Consider the following 17,193-nt stretch of genomic DNA (forward strand, 5'->3'; position numbering starts at 1 on the left):
ATGTTACAGCTGTCCTCTGCATGAGGAACAGCAGCATGGTGGAATTCACAGCGTTTCATGGGATAGCCTGACCTTTTTTTACTGACTTCAGTATCAGAGGTCCTTAAATGTGTAATTCCTGATTTAGGATACCTTTCAAACCTTTTTAAATAAGCAGGCCTTTTTAAAATTATTTATTTATTTATTTATTATGCACCTCTAGGAAGATTAATTTGGGTAGTGGGCTTTTTTTCTACCAGTACAGCTTATAAAGTCAAGGTAAACTCTTATTTCTGAAAGATTCCATAGAGCAGCACAATAAGTCAAAACCAAAGGTTCCTTGTGCACTAAGGAGGTTAATCTGATCAGACTTTAAGACACAATTCCAACTACTCTGCTTCATTATAAACGCACAGTTTTTTTAAAACCAAAATGGAATACCAAATTCACTGCTTCCTATTGTAGGGATTCTGAGCATTACAATAAAAATCTCTTTTTTTTAATACATGCAAAAGTGATGCTGGAAGATCTAGATAATATGTGGCCTGAATATGATGTTCCTCAGCAATGGGATTCATAGACAGTATGCACCTGGCTACCATGTCTGCTTACCTGGTTGGTTGGCACTTGCTACCTTCATGCAGGGGTTAAGGCCAAAAGCAGTGAAGTTCATGTGCACGAGCAGAGATGGTGTCATAGTGACACCTCCGCAAACAGCTGTCCTGCCAGAAAAACATTTCCTTCCCACTTAACTCCTGACATTGCTTTATTTAGTTAAGATAATTTTGTTTAGGATTTTAAAGGGTCATTCTTCCAAGCAGAGGAGGCAGAAGCACAAGAAGCCCCAGAGACCTGAAATGGGAGTGGCAGCCCTATAATAGGGGCCTATACTAAGAACTTCTGTTCTCTCTGCTTTCACCCACCAGTTGTAGCTGTGCAACAGGTGAAGAAAAAGCAGAAAACCACTGGATTTTGGTGCACAGGGTAGCTGGGAAAGGACAACTCTCTGCCAGGACACCAGCAAAGCCCTTTGTTATCTGCAGATCCACGAAGAGATGTCCAGGCAGAACGCTGTCCCACAAAGGAGAGTTGTCCTAGACCTCAGGGTACCACTCCTAGAGAAGTATCTTTCAGTCTAACTTAACCCTCTAATTTCTGAATACATCTTTAATCTCTGAAAATACAGAAGTTTTTTGTACCAGGCTGTGAGAAATGGCTGTGATCAAACCTACACAGCGCAGACCACAAAACAGCCTGTAGATCTTATGACTATACCTTGTGATGAAACCATAGCACACATTATCCCCATGGAGAAGTCAGTATTTTTAAACTAGTTCCAAAGCGAGAGCTTTGCAGCATTAACAAAAGTAGGGCAGTTACATTTGTGAATGCCTTTATCCAAAGGAGAAGTTGTGGTTTTAGGAATACTTATTTATATTTTGTAATTAAACACTGGGCAGCTTCAATGGAAGGGAGGACATCAAAGTCTCCTCCCTATGCAGTGCACCGCTGTTTGTGAAATGTATCTGAGAGAGGCCTTTCTGCCAGCTGTTTCTTGGGGTGTTGAGGCAGCATCTTCATTTAAAATGTTGAAGTAGTGATGTGGCTGGGGCAGCACAACAGGTAGTTCTTGTTTGCTTGCTTCTAGTGTCTCCGGTATTTGGTAGGGGTTAGATTCAACTGCAAGATGAGAAGAATAGGCAAAATTTTCAAAACAAATAGGAGTCTGAGGTGCATATGTGGATGTGAATTCTCTCTCTTTACTTTCCTTAGAGTAAATCCAGGAGGAGTCATGACCATCAATCTTCTCTTCTGTTGGTGTTGAAGGCAACTGGCTCCATGGGTGTGATTTCTGGGCTTCAGCCTTACTGTCCACTGCTAGTATGTCAGGATTGGAGTTGCTTATCTTCAGTACTCTCTCGGAACCAATCTACAAGAGAACCATGAAACAAAAATATTATTCTATGAAAGAAGCCCAGAGTAAAGCAAATGGAGTGATTACTTCAAGCACTCCTACTATTGTCTTACAAATATTTAGTTTGGGTTATTTTTCAAGGGTTTTGATACGTGCAGTTTTTAGTGTGAAGGACAACCAGACAGCAGCAGCATGGGCCAGTTGGTTGCACAGTGTCCTCCCTCTGGAGCTAGTGTCCAGGGAACACCAGCAGCAAAACCAGCAGCAGCCCCAGGTGTGCCAGGGTGAAGCCCCTAGTGCTGCCACCCTCCTTGCACACAGAATGGGAGGAGCAGCGCTGGGTTCAAAGGGCCCTGCAGAAGAAGCTGGCAGCTGTTTTGCTACCTCTTTCATCCCAGGCAGACCTGGCAGAATCCCCTGGTTCTCCCCAGGGCCAGCAAGTGCCTCTCTCTGCTGTGCCTGACAGCAGAGGAACCTCTGCGGCAGGGGAGGGGAGTGGGTGCAGTTCACACGCTGCAGGAAAGTGCAGAATCGTCTGGTCTGTTGTGCTCAAGATAGTCCTGGGTGCTGAGCAGCAACACTGAAGGAGCTGCCTACTGATAAAATAATTCATTTATTCTCCAATTTTGCTTTCACTTTTGGCAGTACCAGACTGCAGAATATGAACTGATCACTGCAGAACCACATGAACATCAAAAGGACAATTTTCACTAAATGATTATTTTCAATTATGTTAATTTGTGTATAATTAGTATCACTCATTTCTAAATGTAGTTAACTCAAGAAAAATATTTTTATGAAACTTTACTAATCAAAGAATGAAAAAAAAAAATTAAAAATAAGATTTTTCAGTGATCTTACCTTAAACCCTTTGAATGACAGCACTTCACTCTTGCTGGGACTAGGTATTACAGGACAGCAGCACTCTTGTACCCTGGAAACAAGACAACAGAAGAAACAGGGGTTTTGTACTCTCATCAAAGCATATTCTGCCAGCAGAAGCAACACATGACTGTGTACAGAAACAGCAGCAAATTCTTTCTCAGAGAGGCCACAAGCCAAATACTTGCAACATCAACACAGGTGGACACCCAAAGTAAAAATTAATGAGGCCTTACAACAGGCTGGAAGCAACAAGGTGCACCTGTGGCTTGTGAATTACACTGGTTAGGTTGTCTGTCTACAACAGAAAAATGTCTTTTATAACTTACCATTTCATCTTCCAGCGGCATATAGCTGCTACTAGTGATGGAACAGTCACCAGCAGAACTAAAAGGTACAGTATATTTGCTACAAAAGAAAAATGCATTAATATTTTTCAACTTCATACCTGTTAAAGTCAATTTAGCCTGAGTTTCTGGAACAAAACATAACACCAAGCCTGTGTGTGATATCTGCCACCTACTCAGCAGTAAAACTGTATGATCTGTGTTGGCAAGATAGTTTGGCTGGAAGTTCTGAGATACAACTGTAAATCTTTGGACTTCTGTTTCCTTTACCAGAATTGAATTAATATTAAGTGGCTTTAAATTCACCCTCATGTTGGGATCTTAACTTAGGGGTAAATTTCAAAAAGTTAAGACAGTGACAACTTCATTCAGCTATTTGTTTTGGGCTTTCTCTCAGATTCCTCAAGAAGACAAGGTTTTTACCATAAGACATTGAAAGGACATCTATAACTCCATTATGAATGGACTGTGGCAAGACAGACACTACGCAAGTGCTCAAGCTCTCCTAGGATTTATGCTGACACAAGAATCTAGGATTTATTGCCAGCTGGAAGACAGAGCCTTGGGCTATGCTTTTTGCAAACAGTTGAGGCTACAATAAATAAGCAGCCCAAAGGGGAGCACAAGTTAGTGCTAGCTCTCCTTCCTGCCCTCAGAGTTTGTGTTTCCTGATCACACAACACAGCAGGGAAGGGACACATGTTACATGTTCCTTTTCTCTTTCCTTGGTTAAGCCCCTATTTGATTCCCTGGGTGGCTGTACAAACGTCTGTGCTGCCACAAGAGAAGGCTGGAGCTTGGAAGCTGGAACGCCAGCGTAAGAGGCAGAACTGTCTCCCATGAGGATACCATGAGGTTGGAGACACTGTCAGAGTCCATACAGAAACTACCTGTTTGCACACAATTTGGTAGTTTTTTCCACATTAGAAAAGTGGTTAAATTGAAATTGCCATTTTCAGTGCTTTTTAGAAAACAGGACTCGCTAATCATGCAAATGTGCATATATTTTTTCCCAGAAAGATGTACACCTTAAGTAAGAATATAAAGTTATTTTCATTCTAAAATAACAAAAAACATAACTACATCAATATGCCATGTGGATACGCACATTTCTTTTCTCAGTTGGAGCCTTTTTCAAGTGCATGATACAGTGAATACAGGAGGTGTTTTCCCTTGAGAAAGGAAGATTATTCTAACTTTTTAAATAATCCCATCTTTCTGTTAGAACACAAATTTTCCACAAGCAATACTCACAGTTAAATGGTGTATCTATGTATCTAAAGTTAACAATGGGTGTCTCTCCTCCGCCTGTAAATGCTTTAACCACTAGTCGGTATTTTGTGTTTGGCAAGAGATGTTTCACGGTGTATCTCTTTTCTTCCGGGTTTTCAATTTTGTATTTACATAGCACTGAATTATCTAAAATGAAACAGATAAGACAGAATCACAGAATCAATCAAAGAATCATAGCTTGGAGTGGAACAGACCTTTAAAGGTCATCTCATCAGCCTTGTGCAGTGAGCAGGGACATCTTCAACTAGATCAAGGCTGGTCAGAGTCCAACCTGTGCTTGAACATTTCCAAGGATGGGGCATCTTCCACCGCTTTGGGCAACCTGTTCCAGTGTTTCACCTCCTTCATCGTATTTTTTTTTCCTTATATCTAATCTAAATCTACAGTCTTCTAGTTTAAAACCATTATCCCCTGTCCTAAAGCCCTGGCAAAATCTCTCTCAATCTCTTTTACAAGGCCTCTTTAAAGGTTGCAATAAGGTCTCTCCAAAATGTTATAAAACCACTGAAACAACAGCAATTCACCTTCTTTGTAATTTGCACACATTCTTCTGGGAAGGATGATGCATCCTGACTCAATGCCACTAGGATGAATTCACATCCCTTCTAACCACACTGTCCACAGCATTGCACATCCTCTGGCAGACCACCTAATAACTTGCTGTCAAAAGCTGCAACTGTTTAATTTCCTTGTCCTACAGGTTTTTAACAGAATTATATGGGTTTTGCCATTTCCATTTTCACCAGAATTCTGTAGCCCTTAATCTTAGGTCAAGTTCTTTGAAGGCAATCAAAAGTAAGGAATCTCTGCCTGAAAAATAATAAATCATCTTTTGCCTCCCTGTTGTGCAACTCCAAAACTCAGGGAGAAAAGGGTTAGCTTATTCCTCCTCTTCACAGCTACACCCCTTGCCTGCTAGGTGGTTCCAAATTCCCAGAAAAACTGGGAAGCAGGAAATCTTTGATTTAAACATTTTACATCCTAATTGGGATTATTTGCAGAATTATGGGATTTCTGCAGTTATTTTCATTCCAACATGAACTCCTACATAAGTCTTCAGTTCAAACTAAGCTTGTCAGCCTGGTAGAAGTCTCATCAGCAGAAGGATGTGGTTCATGACATGACCCAACAGGAAGAAGAAGCAAGCGAAAAAATACATCTTTAAGCATGTTGGAAACATCTGAAAATTATAATAGAGTTAAGTCATCTGGAACAGTTTTGAGTGTGGAGCTGGAAGACCAGATATAAAAATTTAAACATGGCTTTGTGCCATCCCAAAACTCAGTTTTGCTGAAGGAACTCCACTGTAGAGCACAGCCACAAATACTTTCACTGTAAAAGAATTTAAATGGGGAATTTACACTGTGCTCCAATTCTCAAGAACATAAATTGTATCCCATCTGTTCCTAAAATACTCCAAATTCTAGTAAAACTAACATGTTTCCTATGACTCTCATCCAAGCAAAACGCAAACAGATGTTTTGGAAATTCACCCAGAACTCAGACCACAAGAAGCAGTAACTTAACTCCTCCTACTGTACTGCAAGAATCCTCTCTAGAGTTTCCATTGGAGTTAAAAGGAGCAATAGACAGGGGCTATAAGTCTGTATAAAGTCACAACCTACTTCTCCCACTAGCACTGCAAGCATTAGAGAAGAATCAAAAGCAGCAGGTGTTGAAATCTGTATCTTGCCTTATGAGCCAAATTGCCTGCCCAGTGTGAACTTCCTAAGAGGTGGCAACACTGGCAACAGCCACAAAATCTTTTGCCTGTATCAGTGATACAATGTCCTAAAGCCCAGAGCTCAGTTACCTGGAAGAACATGTTTTATGGATCCTTTTAAACTGCAGTCCTCTTGTAAAGGTGACACATAGACATGGTATCCCCTTACAAAACCAGGCTGTGATTCATCTGTGGGATAAGAATCCCAATATAGTGTTACTGCATTGGAAGTCAGTTCAATGTTTTCCACAACAGGGTCAAGCAGAGGAGCTGAAAGGAAGAAAATTCAAGTTAATCTTGCCATTACTATTCCAGAAAGTGTATTTTCTCGCTTGAAAAACATCTAAATTCCCATATGGTGTTTATGTTTCTATCTTACTTGTACTTAAAAGCTGAACAAATACAAAGTACTCCACAAAAACTGTCAACTTCACAGAGCCTTCAAGTCCACATTATACACAAAGCAGTGACTGCTAATCACAGCTTTGCTTAGCTATTCTAATTAACATGGTACTTGGTAACCACACTAGTCAAATATCCTTGATGCAGGACTGTGTATGTTTTTGTACGATTTTTAACAGCAAATACATTTTTAGCCAGTTGCAGGAGGGAGGCTATGGAATTCTGTTTGTGAGAGGTGAATTTAGCAAATACACAAACCCTAAACTTACGTAGCTCCTTGAGATAACCAGTCTTCTTCTCCAATAAGGAGGCTCTGTCAGCAACAGATCCATAAATGCGGAAGTTGTACCTCACTCCTGGAGCAAAAGCAGCTAGAAAATAGTGGAATCGATTACAAAAGCAGGTTATGGTTTGTCTTTTGGTTTTGCTTTTACTTAACTGCTTTTTACAGGGGTCTGTTAGAATCCATTAGAAATCTTCATGTGCTATTGAAGCAACTGAAGGAGACACAGGGTAAACCAGTTCCTAGTGTGCACACTTATTCTGTCTGAGAGAACTGAGGAAGGGCATTTAACATATTTTTGTTGCCCTAGACTAGTCAAGATGAGGTGCACAACAGACTCCAAATGCCACAAAGAGCAAGATAATTTCAATTCTGTTTCTGGCACAGGCAAAGGTCATGTTTTGTACTGTTTAATGTAGACACACATCCATGCATCAGGATTCCCTGTTATCCTCACTGACATCTGCTCCCATTTGGATTAACGAAGTACAACCCACTGAATTGGACAGTATTTTTCCACGTGTTACCAGACTGTTTCCAGGAAGGACACAGCCTTCCATGTGTTTGTATGGACTGAAGTGCAGTTTCTTTATTGTTTATTGGAATGTGTTCAGTCGAATTCTGTGCTAAGGTGTCACTCCAAAGTGAACTCCAGGCTTGAAAGACTCCATGAAGATTATATTGTTGCAGCTATGGAAGTGTATCAGAGCAACCTTCACACAGACAGAAAGGATTTAACAGCCACCATTGGAATAGAACACACACAGGTCCTAAGCTGGGGCTGATGCTGAGACACATTATTTGTGGCACACTGACAGCATTAGACGTCTCACAATGTAGTGGGTGTAAAATTGCCCAAGTCCCACATTACAGATAAGGCAGAGCTTCATTTTGCATCTCTCCTGCTAAAAGATTTCTAATTCTTTCATTAACTTCATCACCCTCCTTCAGAATGTTACTACAAGCTACTAAGAAGAGTTCTTCTAAGATACTATGCTGACTTTTCTAAAATACTGTGCTGACTTCCAAGGCTTAATGGTGCTGGCAGTTTGTGGTCTAACTCATTTGCAAGGCAAAACATGCCAGAAGCCTTTGAAGAATTACACCGGTAGACTTGAATACACACAGGATTGTTTCCTAATTCAGTTAATGCCCACAGCATAGAAGGTATCAGATATCTGCACAGATATCAGAAAGAAAAATTGTTCGGCTTTTACCTGAGTAGATCAGAGCACTAGAAGTGTTTGGCCCAAATATTTTCCACTGCAAATCACAAGGCTGCAACATTGGAAAATTACACCAGTCGACAATGTAACTGTCATATATATATCTGGGCTCCCAGGAAATAAAAATGCCATCATCTGTACCATTAACCTGTTCTTCTTTAAGCTCTGAACCACTGAGCTCTTCTTTAGTGCCTAGAAATTAACAAAACAGACCCTATTACTTTCCTGCATGAGACCTGAGATTCACAGAGGAAGATTAACATAGTTTCTATGTTAAGCTGTTAAAACAATAATAAAATAGTTGTATTCCTTCACTATCAGATGTCTGGGTTCTTTCTTGTATGCTGAAAGCTGACAGCTCAAAAAGCATCCAGTAATTATCACTATATATTCATAAAAAGAACCCAACTGCAGTAACCTGGAGTCATAACTAAAAGTCACAGGAGGTTATTACACACAAAGAGTTCCCTACAAGGCACTGGCTGCACATTCATGGTACCTGCTGCAGGCCCAAGGCTCTAGTTTAAAGCTAAATCAGAGAAGATTGCCAGTCAAAAGCAGGCTTTCTGCTGTAAGACGTGGATCAAGGCACTTGACCTGAATGTATATACAGTTACCACCCTACAGACAAAATACAGTAATAATTTTCATAATGCAGTGTTGTAAGGTAACAGGACAGATTAATTTGTTTTCTCAAGATGGGAAGTTATCACTTAAAACAGGTGGAAACAAAACTTTCATAGTGGGCAACTAAGTTTAACCAAATATACCTGTAGCTCTAGGGATGATCAATATTGAAGGAAGTGAATAATTAACATTGTTCTTTGCCATGATGCTGATTCTGTAGGAATGGTTATCAATGGAAATCCTTGTGCTATTGTAGACAGATGAAAACGATATGCTTTCAGGCTTAGAGTCATCTTCTACTTTTTCCCAGGTTACTTCATATGAAATAATTCTTCCATTACCTTGAAAATTTGGTGTTTGCTGTAGAAAAATTTATGTGGTTAGACATCAATTACTTAGTAAATTTTGCCAAAAATATTCAAGAGGAGCACTTAGAAATTTAAATAACTAATTGGACGTATTGTTTCTGTAAGAATATAAACATTTCTTTCCATAAATCCATATATTTGCTGGTTGAAATGGAAAAGCATAAATCTCAGCAGTGGAATTTGTGTTTGTTTCAATGCCTAGAAAAATACAAGTAAATATCTGAAATGCCAGATATTACACCAACATATAGGTACATACATTCTGAAATATGTTACACCTCATATTTGTCTTACATTCTTTACAGACTGAATTGCTATTAAGAAATTCTGAAAGGTCATAGAAGTTTCCAACATCTTTTTGAAGGATTTTTTTTCCATTTCTGTACTCATGTCTCACCTTCCAGAACAAGGTCACATTCCGCCCACCCAGAAATGGCGTAATTTCTCTCCAGATGTCCAGTTTCCCTGATGGAGCTGCAATAAAACCAGCAAAACAGATGCTCTAGGTGCAGAAAGGATAAACTGTTTAACTGCTTCCTCTCATTTGAAGAAATTCCAGTCCCAAAATCTCTTTCCCCATCACTCACATGTCTTGCCAAAGTATCTTTTCATTTCTTTCTCTCTTTCTGAGTGAAGGTCTGGTTCATTTCCCTAGAAACATATTTCTTTGCTTGCAGTCCCCATGTGCTTGCTCCCATCACTGCATAGTCCCTCCATCCCTAACAGAACCCTGTAGCCCAGTCTGCCAAACCTCCCAGCCTTCTGGACTTCCCACTGCCTGCACTGGATGAAATGGCAGAGACTGCCAGGTAGGATGAGACTTGTTTTAGAAGCCACCTTATGAAGTTTGCTTGATGTGTTTCTACTTCTATGCATGTAATAGGCCCCTGTTTTAGCTACACAGCAGAAGAGTAGCAAATAGCAAGCACTGGTGGCTAGAGAATTACATCCTCTTGGCTTTCCTTCTCAACAGGCTGGACATACATGCTTCCTTTGTTCTGATGGTTTGGGCTTCACTCCATTCACTCCACCTCCAGAAGTGCTCTGCTGCCCCACAGTGTACTCTGGCCGTGTACTCCGTGTAGGGCTGCAGCCCAGCCAGGGTTACATACTGCGGATGCATGGCTGAACTGTTATGCTGACAGACAGAAAAACAGAACAGTCAGAGCTCAGTTCAGATTCATCAGCATGAGGCTTTTGTCTGAAAAAAATAATTCTTCCTCTAGGTCCTATAACAGTCAGGTAAACTTGGAAAACATTATCATGAAACAATAGTGATCCAAGCACTGGGAGATCCAAAAGGGGGTCTGCAAGCCATCTCTGTAACTGAGTAGGAGTCATTCACAACCTTGACTACTCTCTACATCAAGGAGGGAATTCAGTGAGATCTTATCCTCACCCAGTCTGGGTCTTTCACTCAGTTCATGTAGGTAGGATGCTGCTCTAGCTCTATGCACAGCATCTGCATCGGCCTTTTCCTTCCATTTTTTCCTGACCTTTTCCCCTACTCCCTCCTGGGACACAGAGGGAGCTCTGCTAAGAATGCAGGGGATGCTTTTAAGCCTCACCTCCAATCTGTCTCCTGCAATGGTCAACTGCAGCAGCCACATGATCTAAAAACTCTTGAGCATTACTTAACACAGAATACAGCTTGCTCCTGATCTTCGTAATTCCTTTTGCTGTGATAGAGGCAAGGTGGCCTTGGAAGAAAAGGACTGCAGAGAAGCCACGTCATGTATGCAATGAGTCAATCAGCCTCACTTTTTATGAGAGAGGTGGAACAAGAGCAGGAGGAGATGGAAGGGGATGGGAAGAAAAACAGTTCTGGTGTTCCCTCACTAGACAACAGAAACACTACCACCAATTACTGCCAACAGTAGTACACAGAAAGCTCCTGGACTAATATAAACACCCCTATCCACCATTTATGTATAAGATGGCATGAATCATAAAAATGTGACAAATCAAGGTTAGGTATATCTAACAACAATAATAAGTTCTGTATGTTTTTTCCTGTATATCAACAAACCTCAGAGCCCACCCATCAGAGGACAGAGCCACACACACAGACCAGTCACACCATACACTGCAGCCAGCAGTATAGGAAGTGTTAGGAGTACAGATTAGTGCCAGCAATGGCCACCCATGTAGACACACCATCAGTGCAGAGCTTGGGAGCAAACAAATCCAGAAAACAGACATGTTCACAAGGTTTAGAGTTCATTCATATTGCTGAGAAATTATTTTTTTAATCTCAAGTCAAAAAGTTACTTGCTACATTTTTGCTTATGAAATTCAGGTTCCGTACCACTTCTACATTCCCATCAGGATGGAGCACTTCAGTCTGACAAAATAGTTTGGCTCCTATGTTTTGAAGTTTCCAATATAATGTGATTTCTGTATCTGTGCATTCTTCCCACAGCTGGAAAGGTGCAGCAGGATAAACTGCGAATAGAAAAATCTGAGTTAGCTCCTGTAAAACAAAGTATATTCAAAAGTATTTAAAGGTATTTTAGCTGGGCAGTAAAAGCAAATAAGAAACACAGGGATCTTTTTCTGCCAGTCTAGGAAAAGCAGATATAAATTAATAAAATTAATTTCAAAATTTAAATGCAAGTAAATGTTACACAGGATTTAAGAAAACCCTTGTTCTAACTTGGAACTATTTTTTATTATCAAGAGCAAAAGAGAGTGAGAGACTTTTGCTGCAACTGCAGTAACATTCTCTAGTCCAGGGCCTGGCAGACACTCCTGATGCAGCATCGTGAGTAACATTTGCCACATCTCTACACCTCAGAATCTAGCCTCTTCATCAGAAATTCTACTCACAACTCTTACATTGACTCCTGCCAGTCCATTGACTGGCCTCTGGTGAACAGGGCCAGTGCTACTTCTGAAAGATGTCTGAGATCCTTTACTGCTATGTAAGCAGTACTCACTGAGAGCAGCAGATCTCTCAGATCCTCCCATGTTGGCAATTCAGTTGTATGGAATAAGGCATGGCAATGCAAGTGAGGGTATGTTTACAGCTTTGGCCATTATCCTAGCACTTCTTGGACCATGAATGACAATTTGAAAACTTCCAGACTCAGAGGAGCTTGTGCTTGATACAGAATGTCCCAGCTACCACAAGCAGAACAGAAAACAAAATACTTCAGTTTTCCTGTATTTTCTGACATCCTTTAAGTAAGGAAAATTCTACTGTAAATATGTCCAAAATCAGAGTAAACATAAAGGACTTTACAGCAATCACTAACTAAATAGTCAACACATCAGATATATTATATATAATTTCTTTAACTTAAAACAATCACTAGAACTGGATAAATTGTAGTAAAATTTTAATGTACTTAGCACATTGAATGTAATCTATTTTGGCCTGGATTTCCACGATAATTTATAATACTTTGTTGCCTCACTACAGCCTGCCACTTTACTCCTTCACTTCCTCTCTGCTCTGTTGCTTCTACCCTCAAATAATCAACTTTAGGTCTCTCATGCCTCTCTAAGACAAATCTAACAGAAACAAGCATTTAACATATGTTCCTGCAAGTCATATGAAAAAGCGTGTCTAGCAAAACTTTAATTGGTGCCTCTGCAGGAAGGAAGAACTGCCAGAATTCATCAGTTACACCAGCTGCCTTCCCACCCAGCAGCTGGTCAGCTTCAGAACTAAGTTAAGCACAAGTTGCCTCCTGCTTCTTCAAAGAGGTAAGGCAGCTACAGGGCCTTGGGAACACTGAGGTGGATGGGGTGGGGCTGGAGGATATGGGGAGAACTGGAAATACTGGTGGAGACACGGGAAATATCCAGGTGTTTTGAGGCAGGAGTAGGTAGAAACTTGCAAGATGTGGGGCACACTGTGAGATGACACAACTAACAGGGAAGAAGGAACCACAACCATCAGTCACTACTCATGGAATACCCTGTTTTATTTCACCAATGATGAACTACTCTCCCACTCTTAAAGTAGCATAGCCAATGTTACTGTTCCATATCAGCACCAAAACATGTTAGTACTACTACCTCTCTCCTGGCAAAATCTGCCTACATCTGTATCACATCTCATTTGGAGATGTGTTAGTAATTTTTCAAAATGTGCATCTCCATTTCAATTTGGAAATACATTAACATCAACAATAATATTTTGTAGAAGGGACTGAATTCCCAAGAAACCTACACAGATATTTTCTTGAACTCCTCATTGTATAACCCTGTATCATGTTACTTCCTGCACTATGCACCAGCTTCAGCAAAGCAGCAGATTTTGAAGCATTAAGGGATCACTTCCATAACCAGTTCTGACCTTTAGAGTGATGGTATTTTCTAACATAAACATAACTTTGCAAAGCTGAAGAGACAGCAGATAACTGTAGCACAGGGACAGATACCTAATGAAAACTGTGAAGACAAAATTCAAGGGCTTTCATACTTCAAAATGGGACACCCAAGATCAGAAGGAGGACAAGGTTTGCAATAGAACAGCCTCAACAAAGACACAGACAAAGACCTTACTTCTGTGAGCTACATTAAAAACATCCGTGGCAGTTTTCTTTCCCAGTGGGTTTTCCACAGTCACTGTGATATTATAGATCCTCTGCTGGTCTATATTCCAAGAACATGAACACTGCTCAGAACAACTTGCTGTGCATGGAACCAGTTTTTGGGAAAACCTATTCAAGAAGCAGCAGAGAAGGGGAAAAAGAGAGAAAGACATTTTTTCATAAAGTAGAAACATCACAGATGCTGACATTTTTTATACTAAACTAGAATACAGCATCATGAAAAATGAGGCTGAGGGGGAATATAAGAAGCCATCCCTAGACTTAGTTCTTTCCCTTAGCCTGAAGTAGGATGAACAAAGGTATTACCATTAGAATAACATTTTCTTCAGAGTCTGTGTTTACTTTACCCTTTTAAGATGCAGCTAAACTGTTATCCTTTTAAGATACAGCCATGCTTTCTTTTTCCTTTTAAGATACAGCTAAAAATTGCTTTTAGTGATTTCCTCACATAAATTCTAAACTCAGGATTTAATTGCCAAGAATTAAACCACTCACAAATCTACCATTATGCTTTTAAATGAAACTGTAATTTAAAGTATATCTTTTAACCTTCCATTTCTAAATCACCATCATAATAGAAGTGAGTGATGCAGATACCATGAAGGCATACACTGCAATGACCTGCCTTCTGCTGAGACCTTTTGATGAAAGCTTGTTGTGATGTTGAGGCACCTGTCCTGTTAAAGCTCTTCTCCTCCCCGTTCAGATGCCTCTGTAGCAAGGAGCCAAAGGTCAGGTCTCATATGCCTCAGCTGTGTAACCTTGAGTAAGACTACCAAGAAAAAGCTGTGAGAAAGTCTGCAGAGAAATTATAGACAGAAGTAGCATTTTTGACATAGGATTTTCAAGGACTCAAGAAGGAAAGCACCAGCATGTACATTTACAAAATCCTAAAGAAAAAGAATTAGGGAGGCTTTTCAGGCTAACTAAGGTGGTCTGGGAATCACCAGTTTGAGTCAGCATTAGTGTTAATGGATTGTGAACACATTTAATAGCCTCCCAGCTGATTAGATCCTAGTTGCCTGCTGTGTGTGTTACCCACTAGTTATATTAAACTTTAAAGTTATCTACATCCTGATTGCAGGATATCTACAAAAATACTGAGATATCTAAAACAACACAAACAAGAAAAGAATGGTAGCAACAATCCTTATCAAGCAGAACCTGATCTGATGTGCCTGCAACTTTGTTATAGGTAGTCTAACTGGCAGCAGTTCTGCACTGCTCAAACTCTGTTAAAGAAGGTGATCAGAAAGCAGGAAAGAGGCAGGCATCTAATTGTAATAAGGATAAAAAACATTTCCACAGATTTTAAAGGAAAGAACAAGACTGTTCTGTACAGTACAGGCCAGAGTTAATATAAAGATGAGAAGACTTACTCCTCAAACAAGGCATAATTTGGTGAATGACGTCCATAAAGATAAGTGTCTCCTCCTTGGCTCCAAGTACATGTTACTATCCTCATGTCTTGAGTTTGGCAGGAAAAATCTTTAGGTGTATCAGGTGGCTCTTGCCAGAGAGAATAACCAAAAAAACATCAACAGTGTGGCAGTCAAGGCAGAAGCAATCAGTTTTTACTAGATTAACAAACTCAAAATAATGGATATGTTCAAAGTCTAGTTTACTACAGATGTTATTCTTTCAATTAGATGTTTGTTGTGTTTTTTTGTTGTTGTTGAATGAATATGTTCCTGTATTGTTTTCTGTCTGTAAAAATTGCTACCAGCCTTTAAGAGGGAGACTGTGCTGAATTCTTGCCACATGTACACAGACAATGAAGCTGAACTACTAAATGGGTAGGTATATATAAAATGAGCCACCTGTCCTGGGATCAATTAATGAGATAAATCTGAACACATTTAATGCTATTCTTTAAAGCGTATTCCTATATGCAAAGGGAGAGATATGAAGTCAAACATTAAACTGAGTTCAGCTGGACATCCCAGGAAAATAAAAACTTACAGAAAGGTTATTTTTGTTTCTTTCCCCATTTCCCACAGTGTTTCTTGACTTCATAACAACAGGAAAACAGAACTGTAATAAAGCATTCACTTACTACCCAGAAAAAACCCTGCATGACCATAGCATTGGCTTTCTTTGCAAGACTCTTTACAGTAGACCGTGATGTAAGACACTTCTTGATGTGGAACATTTTTCACAGTGAGAAGTCCAACTTGACTGTTTGTGTGACTGAAAGCATGAATAGCTGGCTCTAGAAAGAATTCCTTAATGGTTTGACCTTTCCTTCCAATGCAACAAAGACTGATGTCAGAGCCTTCCTCTACAAATTTTTCATTTGGAAATATTTGTGGTCCATTGTTATTCGAAGTGTCCAGGCCTGCAAATTAATACATAAAAAACCACTTCAATATCTGATCATGGCAGCAGCATTCAATCAGAAGAGATAACTGAGTATTTACACAAAGATCTACTAAGATTACATTATACATTCATGGACTTCTATTAAGTATTCTTCCCCATACAGAGAGAGATAAACTTCAAAATGAATAATACCTATATTTCTTTTAAACTCAAAAACATCTTATGTAGTTCAACAAACTACATAAGAGACTAAATCAATCTCACTGTCTTTCACTTAAGGGAAAAAAATAATACCTGTGCCTTTAAGAACTGGCTTTAGAAAAGAACACTACTTCCTGCACCTACAACAGGCTGATGCTTGCCCCAGACAAGCACAACACACGCATCAGGTGATGTCACCATAGCTATGCACTTCCTCTCCTCTCCCTCAGCCTGGGCTAGGGCTGTGTCTGACCAGAAATGCCATGTGCACTGCATTGATTTAATGTGTGAGTGAGAAAAGCTCTAAAACTGTTGGTTTTCTAGCTTAAGAAGACAGTCTGCAAATTAAAACAATGTCTTAAGCACTATATAAAAAAATGCCATCTCTCCTGACTTGGACTTTAGCATTAAAGTCACTTGTGAATAACAATCTAACATTGTACAGGAAAAAACAGAAACAACACCGCAAAGTCTTCTTTTGCTTACCCAGGAGAGTCTCCCACCGACTCCACTGACTCCAGATTTTTGATGCGTTTACTTTACTCCTGATTCTCACCGAGTGTGACATACACTCCAAAGGGAAGTCTGAATCCCATATCCAATTTAGAGGCTTTCCTGATTTATCAAGTATGACGTTATGAAACTCCTAGAAACAGAGGCCAGTAAGGCAAGTACTGAAGAGACAGCAACATGTAGGTACTTTGGCAGTACAATCAAAAGCAGAGAGAAAGAGAGAAAGCTTAAAGGAGGAAAATGCTTTTGAAAAATGAACCTCTGAAATCCCAATTGTTACACATGACCCAACATTAAGTAACCAGCAAGCTAGAAAAGTGCTTGCAAGCAGTGGTGGAGTAATTGATGTGCTGGCAAGACTGCTTGATTCTGACATAGTTGTGCGTCAGGCCCTGCTTCTCATGAAATGGATTCTCTCTCAGAAACTTTCAGAAGGTTATTTGTGCCTGCTAATACATGAGTAATAACATGCACAGATGCTGCTGCCTGCAAGCGCATCTAGTCTAATGCCTTGTGTTACTTATCCCTGACTCTGAATTACAGCAGG

General features: G+C 40.0%; 1 protein-coding gene across 1 annotated transcript in view; it reads right to left on the reverse strand.

The window, feature by feature from the left end:
* Positions 1-1,459: 1,459 nt before the first annotated feature.
* OSMR (oncostatin M receptor) overlaps positions 1,460-17,193 on the reverse strand; it is a 21,289-nt gene continuing 5,555 nt past the window's right edge. Inside the window, exons 3-17 of the mRNA XM_010008716.1 lie at positions 16,620-16,779; positions 15,667-15,948; positions 14,990-15,119; positions 13,561-13,718; positions 11,354-11,490; positions 10,030-10,183; positions 9,443-9,519; positions 8,821-9,037; positions 8,042-8,242; positions 6,811-6,912; positions 6,230-6,409; positions 4,378-4,542; positions 3,106-3,184; positions 2,756-2,828; positions 1,460-1,909 (exon numbers count right to left, since the gene is read on the reverse strand). Coding sequence (XP_010007018.1) covers positions 1,460-1,909; positions 2,756-2,828; positions 3,106-3,184; positions 4,378-4,542; positions 6,230-6,409; positions 6,811-6,912; positions 8,042-8,242; positions 8,821-9,037; positions 9,443-9,519; positions 10,030-10,183; positions 11,354-11,490; positions 13,561-13,718; positions 14,990-15,119; positions 15,667-15,948; positions 16,620-16,779 — 2,565 coding nt within the window. The remainder of the gene's footprint in view (positions 1,910-2,755; positions 2,829-3,105; positions 3,185-4,377; positions 4,543-6,229; positions 6,410-6,810; positions 6,913-8,041; positions 8,243-8,820; positions 9,038-9,442; positions 9,520-10,029; positions 10,184-11,353; positions 11,491-13,560; positions 13,719-14,989; positions 15,120-15,666; positions 15,949-16,619; positions 16,780-17,193) is intronic.

The sequence above is a fragment of the Chaetura pelagica genome, unplaced genomic scaffold (assembly GCF_000747805.2).
Source record: "Chaetura pelagica isolate M959 unplaced genomic scaffold, ChaPel_1.0 scaffold31, whole genome shotgun sequence".
NCBI classification, from domain to species: Eukaryota; Metazoa; Chordata; class Aves; order Apodiformes; family Apodidae; genus Chaetura; species Chaetura pelagica.